Source organism: Buceros rhinoceros, unplaced genomic scaffold (assembly GCF_000710305.1).
Source record: "Buceros rhinoceros silvestris isolate BGI_N320 unplaced genomic scaffold, ASM71030v1 scaffold26217, whole genome shotgun sequence".
NCBI classification, from domain to species: domain Eukaryota; kingdom Metazoa; phylum Chordata; class Aves; order Bucerotiformes; family Bucerotidae; genus Buceros; species Buceros rhinoceros.
Genome location: NW_010423279.1, coordinates 50,338 through 62,837, shown reverse-complemented (window position 1 = coordinate 62,837; position 12,500 = coordinate 50,338). Strand labels below are relative to the sequence as shown.

Genomic DNA, 12,500 nt, shown 5'->3' with positions numbered 1-12,500 from the left:
GCTGAAACTGGCTTTTCTTCAGAAATCTCCTGCTGAGCGTCTGGGTTCAACTGAGCCAGGGCGTGTGGGTGGTGGAGGGCAGGTCCCCTGCTGGGGTCTCCCCTGCAGGACTCTTCCCTGTCCCCCTCGGGGAGGTGTTGGGAGGAGTTTGATAAAAAAAGGGGATTAGAAACTATTAAAGCCAGTGGCTGAGAGTGATTAAACATCTCAAAGCAGCCACGGGGGGAAATTGGTAACGGTCGTTGGCTGGGAGCGGTGTTGCCAGGTTCTTTGCAGCTCTAGGTGCAACAGCGGGGTAATTCTGTTCTCCTCATCTGTCTGTATGTCCTTTATTTACTAATTACTCAGAATTCCCCCATCAGTTTCTCCCTGTTTTGTGCTCCTTTCCTTGTTTGGAGGAGCGGTGAGGAAAGGTGAACTATCTACAGGGGAAGGCATTTCTTAGGAGCACGTGCATGTCCCTGAGCAGGGTGGATGAGGAGAGTGAGCCAATGAGGAAGGGAGGGCGAGGACCGAGCCCTCCATCCCCAGCTGGCTTTGAAGCAGTTTTTGCAGAGAGCTGGAAAGGCAGAGGGACCTGTCCCAAAGCCTGCTGCTGCTCCTTCCCTATGGACGTGGTTTCCCTGGCTCTGACCTCGTCCCTCACGTGAACAGGATTAAAAACCAGCATGGGAGACCAGCCTGGTAACTGCTCCATCTAATCTTGGATGCTGCACCCGATGCATCACTCAACAGAGGGTTTAGTTTTTATCAGCTGAAGCTGGTCCAGAGAGACGTGTTCGTAGCTCAGTTTGGTTCGTGAATGCTCTCAGAAAATCCTGTTCTGCTGCAGCTTCAGGTATATCCTGAGATTTCCTTCCCATGCTCTGTGATAATTGGGAGCATCACAGAGGCGTGGAGTCGTTTAGAAAAGTCGTTGGAAGAGACCTTTAAGATCATCAGGTCCGACCGATCCCCCAGCGCTGCCAAGTCCCCACTGCCCCCTGTCCCTCAGCACCACCTGGATACGGCTGGGAAACCCCTGCAGGGATGGGGCCTCCACCACCGCCCTGGGCAGCCTCCCCACTGACCCCTGTCCCTCAGCACCACCTCGACACAAGGGCTGGGAAACCCCTCCAGGGATGGGGACTCCACCACTGCCCTGGGCCAGCCCTGGACAACCCCAGTGGGGAAGAAATTTTTCCTCATGTCCAACCTAAACCTCCCCTGGCACAACTTGAGGCCGTTTCCTCTTGTCCTGTCACTTGTCACATGGGAGAAGAGACTGATCCCCACCTCACTTCTCACAACAGAAGATCCTGTGGTAATTAGATGATCAGTAATAATAACTCTGGAGCTTTAGTGTTCTTAGACGTCTTCAGTCTGTGTGATTTAGTCCTGCCCAGCAGACCGCTCCCAGAGAGGGAACTGGAGTGCGGGTGACGTGGAAGATGAACTGGGTCTTGTCTTGGGAAGGGTGAGAGGTGCTTTATTGCTCACTAACTGGCTATCACTGTGTTGTGTGTGTGCTGGTATTTGTTGGAACTGTAAAAAGATCCCCCTCCAGCCACTTTTAAATTTGAAGAACGGAATAAATGTAATAATTTTAAATGCAGGATGATAATAAAATAATAAATGTGATAACACTCTTGAAATTTTGAAGATGCAGACGTTACTGAGGAAGACCCTTCAGTTGGTAATGCTTCAATTCAACAAAGGTCTTAAAGACAGAACTCTGAAGTGAGCCGTGTGCTCCGTGTTTTCATCAGGCACTCAAACAAACCTCGGCACAGCCAGGAGGTGTGTCAGTGACATTGTTTTGTTCATCAGCAGGGTTCATTAGAATTTGGATGGACTTGAGCTGACTGTAACACAAACCATGCTGAGCCTGTACATACCACATTGTGCAAAAATAAATAAATTAGGTTTTACAGGGATTTTCTAAATGTCTGTATCAGCCTGAGCACGGCTCTGCGAAGTTGCACATCTCAGTGACCACAGGCTTCAGCTTTTGAGGAGTTTTAAGGAAATGTTTAAAAAGTTAAGCTTAATTTAAACTACTTGGAGTGTAAGGTAAAGGCATCATTAGGAACAGAGCAGGAGAACATAAAACTCAACATTTCCTTTGATCTGTGCCCAGTCGCTTTGGGCTTTGTGACTGATGACATGCATCGAGAAGCGATAACATGAATTGTGTTCAAGGTAGGATGACTTTTAATCAATACGGTGACAATATTATCTTGTTTAATTTGTCTGATGCCGGTATTAGACATCAAATCGGGCTGTTTGTTATGTCAAGGGAGTGTGACGTATGGCAGAAATAAAAGCCACCTGACGCCAGTTTTTCTGTATTTCATGGCTTTGACAGGCCATCATGATTGGAGACGATATCGTGAGCGATGTCGGAGGTGCCCAGCGGTGCGGTATGAGAGCTCTGCAAGTGCGGACAGGGAAGTACAGGTCAGTGCACACCCTGCGCTCCACGGGACGGTCATGGAAATCACCGTGGGTAACAGGCGTTGTGTTCACCTTGCTGCCGAAAGACACTGCACTCTGATTTCCTGATTTCTGATTTTCTGATTTCACATTAACTTCTGAAAGGAGTTACGGTTCGGAACATGTTCCAAGCGAAGGTTTTTTCATGCCTTTTCCAGATCTGTTCCTGTTGGTAGCACAGATTTACCGTCACTGAGCGTGGAACAAAGCCCTCCTGGTGCAGCAGTTGGGCTTGGGCGGACGGTGACGTTTTCTTTGCAAACTGCAGTTTGGGAAAACACTGTATGTACGAGCAGCAGGAAGGGGAAGACACACTGTCTTTGATCTTTTAGAGAGATCTTTTCTGTTGCGTTACTGCTGTAATTTTTTCACCACAGTGCCTAGAACTGGTGCGTTTCTTGGGTTTTGCGTGTTCTGGTTTCTCTGCTGCTGCACGGAAGTGTTGTACACTTGATGCAAGACGTGTCTGGAACTTCTAGCAGGGTTACGATTATGAAATTAGACTGTTGACTCAGCGATCTGTGGGTCATATCTCACAGCTTTCTGAAGGACTCCATATGTCTGCTGTTTCCTCCAGACATGTATTCAGCACCGAGATGTCTGAAATGGGAGAGCTGCTCCTCCACGTCTCGTCTCACCAGAACGCAGGCTTCTGCAGGCTCCCTCAGCTCTTTCAAATGACCCCTCAAGCCCGCCCTTCTCCATGCAGGTGTCTCCGTGCCGGTGCTTTCACTGACCCAAGAGCTGCCTCCCTGCAGCTGCTGGTCGGAGACCTGGGAGCGGTTATAAACAGGGCATGGTCCAGGTTTGCCTGGTGGAAGATGAAGCTCAGGAAGGTGGTCCTCAGGCCAGGTTAGGTCTGAGGTCAGCTCGAGGTGACTCTCCAAATGCTGCGCAGTGCGTCGGTCCCTACATTTAACGTTTGGATTCCATAACGCTCAAAATCTCCTCTTAACTGTGCCTCCTTTAGTAGACATGGCTCAGCAACACCGTCTGTCGTTTGACATAATTTATATTTTTACAGTTTTTCTTGTTTTTCAGAAGGTGTAAAAGTCTTTTTGGGAGGGATGCAGCAAGTGAGAATGATGCTCACAAAAAAAGCCAAAAGTTATTTTGTTAGTTTTCAAGTCAGTCTGTTTCTCGATTCTCCTTTTAGTTTGTGTAAGGTGATAAAATAATGCCCAGGGCCTTAGTTCTAACGGACCAGTAAGAGGTGATTTCTGAGACGAAAAGACAGATACAATACAGACTGATTGTATTTTGTGTATTTTTGCATCTTTAAGATAGTACGCCTCAAAGTCAGTTATCCTTCGGAATAAAGCTCCAAAAATCCCAAAGATTGATAAAGTAATAATGTATCGTTTGTGCTGTTGGGATTATTCATCTGCAGTCTGTGTAATCCCAATAATTTCCTCAAGGAGAGAATGAGGATTCAACGGTTGATTTTCCTCTGCTATTAATGGGATCACTTTGTGAACCCACATCGTAATGTCCCACCGGTTCGGAGTCGGTGGGGGAGGTATCTCCGCACACAGAGATAGATAAACCAGAGCTTCGCTCCTCAACAAATACCTCCTGGGACGCACTTTGCCCATCATAAACAGGTGGTGCTGCATCCAGACTGTTCGGGCAGCTGGCGTAAACGGAATATTCACACACAGACACGTAAATATGTATAATCCTATGCTGGGAAAACATCTTCTGTTTCCAGTCATGATTTCAGAGTTGAAAGGGAGTCATCAGCTGTTTGGATGGGGAAAAAAAGATTGTTGTCTCCTGTTCCCTGTTCCGGTGGGTGGTTGCTGTAGGCTGAACTCGTGTGGTACGGCACAGCAGTACAGATGAGTGTCTCTAAACTGAGCATGTGGCGCCAGTCCTAGTGTTAGCAGTGGGAGTAACGTGAAATAGCTCTTGTTTGCCAAGAAAGGTCAGAGATGTATATATTTTATAAAAATGGGTGGTTTAGTATATTGGGAATATCAAAACTCACACTGAGTATTGAGAGAGATGGAAAAAAACAAGTGAGTGAAAGCCGATGGGCGAGATAAATTAAAAATAGCAGATAATTACTATTGTATGAGGGCTTTAGTTTAAAGTCTGATGTATAAGTTGATGCACAGGGGCTCCCTTTCACTCGTATGGTGGTTCTTGGTGGCACAGAGCTGTGTGCTACACCCAAGGACCTCTGGATGGCACCATTAGCACGCTCACATCAGTACTAGCTGCGGTTTTGGGACCTCTCCCGAAAGCTAAGGCGGTTTTTGCAGAAGAAACGCAAAGCCCAAAGGCATCAAGGTTTTGGTGTAGACACCGAGCAGTGGTGCAGTGGGAATTCTGCAGGTTTAGGGTATGAGAGTCTTGCAGCTCAGGACACGGGTGATCACCCCAGCTGAGTTGTCCCTGCGTTTCTACAGCCGTGAGTAGATTTTTCCATTTCCACCCCATCAGTGTTGCCTCACTTCAGCCAAATGGATGCAGAGCTGCTTGGAGATTGAAATAAAAAACAGCAGAGGAACTGCCCCGGGGAGCTGTTGCAGGTGCGTTTCACAGCACCCTGCCGGATGTGTGGCAATGACATCATTTGCACAAGTTATCCCCATGAAGGCTTTGTGGATGCTGTTCTGTAGGTCCAAGGGATCCTGCTGTACCCCTCCATCCTCTCCGAAGTGCTGTCCCCGACTGGCAGACACCTGCATCTGGTGATGCACCAGTGTGCATCAGGGCAGCTCTCCTTATTTCAGGGGCCGTGCAGATTACATGCTCTTCCGTGTAGCACTTTGAGGTCCACTGCCCACTGTGCGCCACCAAGGGTTCCGTGCCACAGCCAGGGTTTACTGTCTCTCAAAGGGACTCCAGCGACCGCGTGCAGATCGCAGGCTGCAAAGCAGCTCGGTGCATCTTGCTTGCAGGAGCCTTTCTCCGTGGTGGTGTTGTGCCATGTTGCTCAGTGACGGTGGTGGCGGGTGCCAGCTCCCGCTGGACTGAGGAATGGGTTTTGTGAATGCAGAGTGGGAGTGGCTGGCTCGGCAGGCAAGTCGAGGTCCAGAGGAGAAGCAGAAGGGCTGCGCATGGAGAGGCAGCGTAGCCCCGGGGCTGCCTCCCTCCCTGGCCTCTGCGAGGTCACCTTCAGCGTTGGCTGCTCGCAGGGTGAGATTCAAAGTGGATTAAGCTGCTGCAAAAACATTCGGTTTCATACCACCTTGCATGGTCATCCTGAAAGTTACCTCCTTCATCTTGCTTCTTCTGGATCTTTAAAGCTTCATACAATTTGTGCAGCCAGCTTCCTCTAGTGTGACAAACTTCTCACCTTCCTCACTCCTGCATCTACACTTATCTTCTCCTCTAAACCACTTAATGCTCCAGCAGGACTGCTTGATTCTGAGGGTGGCAGAGCCCTGGCCCAGGCTGCCCAGAGAAGCTGTGGAGTCTCCTGCTCTGGAGAGATCCCAACCCCACCCAGACGCCACCCTGGGCATCCTGCTCTGGTGACCCTGCTCTAGCAGGGGTTGGACTGGATGATCTCCAGAGATCCCTTCCAACTCCTCCATGCTGTGATTCTGTGACTTAATCTCGAGCTCTTTCTCAGTAGCTGCATCAGGCACAAATTACTCCATGACATGCAATAAATCCTGGCTGCAATGTGGAATAGAATTTCTGTTGGTGCAAGGCAGGGCGACGGTGGGAAGGTGAAGGGATAAGATGGCCTTTTCAGGTGACCTCAGCCAGCATGGGTCTCTGACATGGGGTGAGTACTTGGGTTGGCCATGTACAGCCCTTCTTAGGTGTAAAATCCAAATGCAAAGGGTCAGTCTGGTCTGCAGGTTTGTCTGCTTTCCGTTGGTCCCACCTACAGGGCAGACCAGGTTCTCGAAGGTGGATTCAGGTTTTATAGCACTGGGAAATCTGATTACGAAGTTTCTGTGCACATCTGTGTGGAGGCCCTTTGTCACCAGCATCTTTCCCATCTTGGGAAGAACACATGCTTGTCTTCCCTTACAGGGTATGTGCTAATTCCACTTGCAGCTAATTGGCCTTGACATCAAACCAGTGATTTCCACAGTAACTATTGATTCTGCAATGCTGTGTAATATCCTCGTTCCTCTTTGTAGCATGCAAGTTAAAGCAGAGAAAAATCACTCTGAGGCTTTTCCAACTGTCTTCCCGTAAAATCGGAAGCTTTGAGGTGTGCCGGTGCGTCAGGTTGCGGGTGGTTCTTGGCAGGGTGGAGGAATTACTTACCCTTCCCTCTCGTTCTCATTTACAGGTCTTGGTTTGTAAGTAAAAAGCAAATAACTTTCCATCGCTGGCGTGCGGCGGTAGCCAGGACTCTTCTTGGTGGTGGTACCCACAGCCCCGGCTCGCCTGTGGGCTCTGGAAGGGTGACAGAGTCTGGCAGTGTGGGTTCGTCCCCCTCAGTGCCCACACGAGGTTTTCTTCATTTGACTAGGGATTTGTCTCACGGCCGTGGCTGATAGTGCCACATCCCTGAGCAGCCTTCTTATGGACACAAAGGACACCCCAGGGATGGAGGATAAAACGAGCAAATTCCATGAGAGCTCTCAGCTCCCACCAGCTCTGCCACTGTTCTCCAGGAGAACTGGGTCGAGTTACTTTGTGTTGCCGTTACTCGGTTTCCTCGCTCTGTGATTACCCCCTGACAATAATTATCCTGGCTTTCTTAATAAGGTGGCTTGTGAGGTGTTCCTCATACCTGATCGAAGGAAATGCACAGAATTTGTACAGATCTGTAGGAACTGGGCTTGCCAGAAGAATCCAGACGTACTCAAGGCAAAAGTTGTGACAGAGGAGAAGTCTTTGAGGCTGCCGTTGTCAGCTGATTCAGGATGGTGAAAAGCAGGGTGGGTCATTATTATAACATTATTTTAACAACCTCCTAGATATAGCTATAAAATTGTTCTTGAAGGGTTTCGCCCATAGATAAACTCAGAGCTGTCACTGCATCAGCAAGTGAAAGCTCGTGACACCTTTTGCAAAGAAATAGTGCATCTTCCTGCTCTGCAGAGAAGCAGCATCCCTCCACCCTCGCTTCCTCGCTCACTGCGTTCCCAGCCACGGGCAAGGGGAACACTTTATTAGTTCGTTCGCATCTCCTGGGTCTTGACAGAGCGTACCGGGAGGGCGTGATGAGAACGAACAGGCAGCGGCACTCCCGCTGTGCTGAAACCGAACCAGAGGCGTCTCGGTGGCCTCACGCTCCTGATAATTAAGCCTGTTTCAGGTATGATATGGAAAGCTTCCAACCCGTATTTCCACTGTAAAATGCTGCATTATCGTTCATGTGAGTTAACGTCTGAAGCAACGTTTGTTAAAACCGGGTTTCAGGGTGGTGTGACACAGAAATTACAGATTTAATAACTGGCGCTTTAGGAATGAACGGCCTATGTAAAGGTTTAAGTTCTTGCTGTGGTCGGGTGTTACAATGCAACAATCCAACCATCAGTGAGGTCTCTTCTCCCAACAAGTGACAGGACAAGTGGAAATGGCCTCAAGTTGCGCCAAGGAAGGTTTAGGTCGGATAATAGGAGAAATTTCTTCCCCGTTGGGGTTGTCCAGGCCTGGCCCAGGCTGCCCAGGGCAGTGGTGGAGTCCCCATCCCTGGATGGGTTTCCCAGCCTTGTCCAGGTGGTGCTGAGGGACAGGGGTCAGTGGGGACCTGGCAGCGCTGGGGGAACAGAGGGACTTGATGAGCTTAAAGGTCTTTTCCAACCTGAACGCTTCTGTGATTCTGCAGGGTATGGCCAATCACAATGCAAAGTGACAGATTGTGTTGGAAATATGTTGTTGTTGACATACAGGTGGTGGCCTTGGGAAGCAGAAGATTTTACCCTCTGACTCTAAAGAATCATCTTTAGTGCGTTCTGAGTGTTTCTGTTTCCTGAATTGAACATGGACAAGTGTTTTCTTTCCAGTGAAGTTACTATTTGATATTAGAGAAACCAGTTGGACTAGATGATCGTTGTAGGTCCCTTTCAGCTGAACCATTCCATTCCATTCCATTCCATTCCATTCCATTCTAAATGCGGATTATACCTGAGCTAAAACACACCTGAAAGGAGTGAGGGGGGACAGAGAGTTCTGCTGCATTGTAGCTAATGTGTAAATTTAATTATCATGGCCTAAGAGAAATTTGGGGGTGTTTTATGAGTGGGTTAGTTTATTTGTCGGTAGTGTACTAAACCTGGAGGAAGCAGTGTGTGCTCAGGACTTAGCCATGCTAGGTGCTGTACGTATAATCATGGGCTGTTCTCAGAAAATTAGTGTGGCTATCAGGAAGGAGCTCTGTGATGAGAGCAGAGGCAAGGAGTGCAGGAGGAATGGCTCAGGGGGGTGAGGAGGAGCAGTACTGCTCAGCAGTCTCCACAGTTCTGCTCTCTGTCTGTCTAGCACCCAGTTTTCCTCAGCTGCCCTGCTCTAATCCACTCCCACATCTCAAACACTTGTGAAAAGAAGCAATTTGCATTTTGCAGCTCAACAGTGATAGTGACTGCGTCAGCCTCTGCTGCCGTTCCGCTTCCCCTCTTGCTTCCCATCCCCACGACGCGTGCAGGAGCAGAGAGCTGCCGCAGAGGTTTCCATTGCTCCTGAAGCTACTCACTGAAGGGCTGAAAGAGGAAGAGGTGGTACCAGTATCCGCTACCAGAAGAAGAGGCAGTGGGACCTGGGAGGGCATGTGGCTCAGGTAGGTGCCACTGATGTGTGGCACTGAACCACTTCCAGACCCTCTCTGAAAAGCATCCAAAGCTAATGGCCGTTCTGCTTTCGTTCTCGTTTCCTTTGGTGCCTCCATGTCTTGGTAATACGTGCTCTTTCAGCCTGGCTGGCAGCATCCTCCAGCTGACATGGCCATGCACACTCCTGCATCTCCGTGAGGAACACCAGAGAGAGCCCTGGGCAGCTGCTTGTCCAGCAAGGTTGTTTTTCTCCTCCCCACAGAGACATAACTCACGAGCTGATGTGGTGTGGCAGGAGCAGCTGAAAGGAGGCAGCTCAGGGGCTTTCTGAGGATTGCTCAGAGTGTGCTCAACTCTGACAGCACCCACTGTCACTGCAGACACCCATGGCCACCCCAGAGCTGCCTGTCCGAGGGGACCCACAGACTCTGGGTGGGACAAGCCCGCCTCTAGCTCCTGCCAGAAGCTCCCTGGTACCAGCCCAAGCAACGCAGTCTATGAGATGGGGCAGGGAGCATGTCCCTGCTTATTTTTATCTCCAGGGGCCTTTTCTCTGCACCAGCATAAAGCTGTGGTAGGTGAGTCCCACCGCGAAGCCGTCCTGGGAGCCGGCCGAGCGCAGCAGTGTTTCTCCACACTTGTCACTTGCAGAACGCTGAGCTCTGTTAGCTTGTTCCACGCTTGACAGCGATGATGAATACCACACCAATCACCAACTACTTTATTTCCATAAACGAGCGTGCTGAAATGTGCTGCAGACAGGGCAGAGCTGGGACAGCTGCACAGTCGTGGTTTCACTAGAGATTTCCTTTTTTTAAAACACAGGTTCCTCTTCTCTCAGTATTTATTTCCCGGTAGTTAAATGTCATCCCAGCTCGCTTGGTGCGAGGAGTCCTCTCAGCGAGCAGCACGGGGCAGAAGGGTAGACTGCGCTGATGGATAAAGCCAAAGCAGAGCGTTGGTTTCCAAGGGAGGGAGAAGCAAACCAAGGCAGGCAGCCCAAGCCAGCGGCTGATGTAACTCCCTCGGAGCGAACGGTTCGGTATCTGATATTTAATCTTCTGGCTTGGGCTCCTGCTCGCACGGTAAACGTGCTCAGGAGTCACGGTGCTGGAGCCGTACCTTGTGCCAGCACCCGGCAAGCACAAAACAACCGAGTATTCGTGCTGTGACACCGTGCCGTGTGGCCCGTGGGTGCTGGAGGGTCACCTGCAGGATTATCTAGTGACAGTCGGGTTTTTAATAGAATCACGGAATCACAGGCTGGTTTGGGGTGAAGGGACCTTCCAGGTTCACCCAGTCCCACCCCCTGCAGGGAGCAGGGACATCTGCACCCAGCTCAGGGTGCTCAGAGCCCCAAGGGCCAAAACAGCTGTTGGTCTAAGGAGACAGCTAGAAGGGACACAGTCATAGAGTCTCAGAATGCTTTGGTTTGGAGGGGACCTTCAAAGCTCATCCAGTGCAACCCCCCTGCAGGGAGCAGGGACATCTGCACCCAGAGCAGGGTGCTCAGAGCCCCAAGGGCCAACCTGACCTGCCATGGGGCCAGTGATGGGGCTGCTCCCACCTCTCGGGGCAGCCTGGGCCAGTGTTTCACCACCGTCAGCATAAAAATTTTCTTCCTTCTCTCTAGTCTGAATCTCCCTCTTTTAGTTTCACCCATCACTCCCTGTCCTGTCACAACAGCCCCTGCTACAAAGATTGGCCCTGTCTTATAAGCCCCCTTTCAGCACTGACAGGTTGCACTAAGGTCTCCCTGGAGCCTTCTCTGCTCCAGGCTGAACCCCCCCAGCTCTCTGCCCTCTCCTCCCAGCAGAGGGTTCCACCCTCGGGTCACTGCTGGGGCTCCTCTGGCCGCGCTCCAGCAGCTCCATGTCTCTGCTGTGCTGAGGAGCCCCGAGCTGGGCCCAGCCCAAGAGTGGGTTTAACCAACAAATCTAGAGTGGTTGCCTGGTCCCCAGCGTGTTTTCTGCTCTTGAGGGGCCCCGTGATCTTATCACACAGCCGCACTCTTGTAGAGGAGCTGGGTGCTCAGCGGTGGGGTGTGCTCAGAGGGCCACCAGCCATCACGGCTGTTCCCAGAGCCGTGCTGAGGACCCTGCTGCAGACACGTGGCTTCTTCAGCAGCTGCGGAGGTGACGGAGACGGGTATTTATTGAACTGCATGTGAGCTGCCAGCCTGCTCAGGCAGAGAGAGCAGCCACAAGACTGCCACATGGGACTGCTGCCCCTCCAACTTGTGCTGGTGGCGGGTTTTCATCCCCTTCGGGAGGCGTGATGTGACTTGTCCAGCGTTAAGAAGGAAGCCCCTGGCAGTGCCACCCTTAGGTCTGCTGCACAAGCTGGGAAGCTGCAGTGGCTCCACACGTGAGTGCTCATGTACCAGGGGAGCAGTGCTCTTTGCTGGGGGTGGAGACAGCTTGCAGCTGGCGCTGGGTTGTGACTCATGTTCACGCTTTGCCCTGGAACGATTACGGTTCTTATTTGTCTGTGGTTTGCAGGCACTGTCAGCCGCCTGTTCGGTCACGCGTCAGCCCCTGCGCTCGCAGGTTGCCGGAAGATGAGCTCGTTCAGCCCTCAGGGCCGGGGCTGTGGCGTGGGGTCCATGTCCTGTGTCAAGTCTTTAAACTCGAGCCTCCCAAAACCAGTGATGTGTCGCAGGGCCGGGGAGGCCTGGCTGGCCACCTCATGCTTTGCTAAATGCTGATCCCACTCCACAGACCCATTCCCGTGCGAATACAATTTCTGTGGTGTCTCCGGGGACTCGTTCCAGTCATTTGGGAGGGTGGTCTTGGCCATTCCAGTGTCTTTTCCGTTCCCAGCTGTGCTCTGAGTGCCCTCTGAGTATACAGGGAGGAGGAGGTGTCAGATTTGCCCTTCCAAATTCCACCGTCCCCTGGTGGGAAGCTCGAAGGGCCGTGAGTCATCCTGCCCAGTTCCAGCAGCAGCAGAGCAAACCCCGGAGCCCATCCCCCGGGGATGCCCTTTTGGAGGTAGCTCTAAGACCCATGATCCTGAAGTAGGCCAGGAGGACCTGGGTGTGCTCTGGGGAAGCTTCCTCTGCTCCTGCCCAGGCTGGGCTTGGTGGGGACCAGCTCTCCCCGCTGCAACACGTCGCTAAATGACCAAAGCACAACACAGGCGTTGGCTGATCAGTGTGTTGCGAGCAGGGAAATCAGCGCAAGGAGTTATTTCGCCACTGAGGAGGATTTGGGGAGGAGCAGGGAGGCACGGCCGGGTGATGGAGTTAGCAGAGCCAGGCGGGTGTGTGTTGGCTCACAGGCTGCACAGTACCCTGCGCTTTGCCCGCTGCAGCCGCAGGGCTCTGCTTCT

The 12,500-nt window shown here is 51.4% G+C and overlaps 1 protein-coding gene across 1 annotated transcript in view; it reads left to right on the top strand.

Annotated features, from left to right (window-relative positions):
- Nucleotides 1-12,500, top strand: part of LHPP (phospholysine phosphohistidine inorganic pyrophosphate phosphatase) — a gene marked incomplete at its 5' end in the record, with an annotated part of 70,188 nt that overhangs the window by 10,070 nt on the left and 47,618 nt on the right. The window contains one exon of the mRNA XM_010140381.1: nucleotides 2,348-2,439. Within this exon, the coding sequence (XP_010138683.1) occupies nucleotides 2,348-2,439 (92 nt within the window). The remainder of the gene's footprint in view (nucleotides 1-2,347; nucleotides 2,440-12,500) is intronic.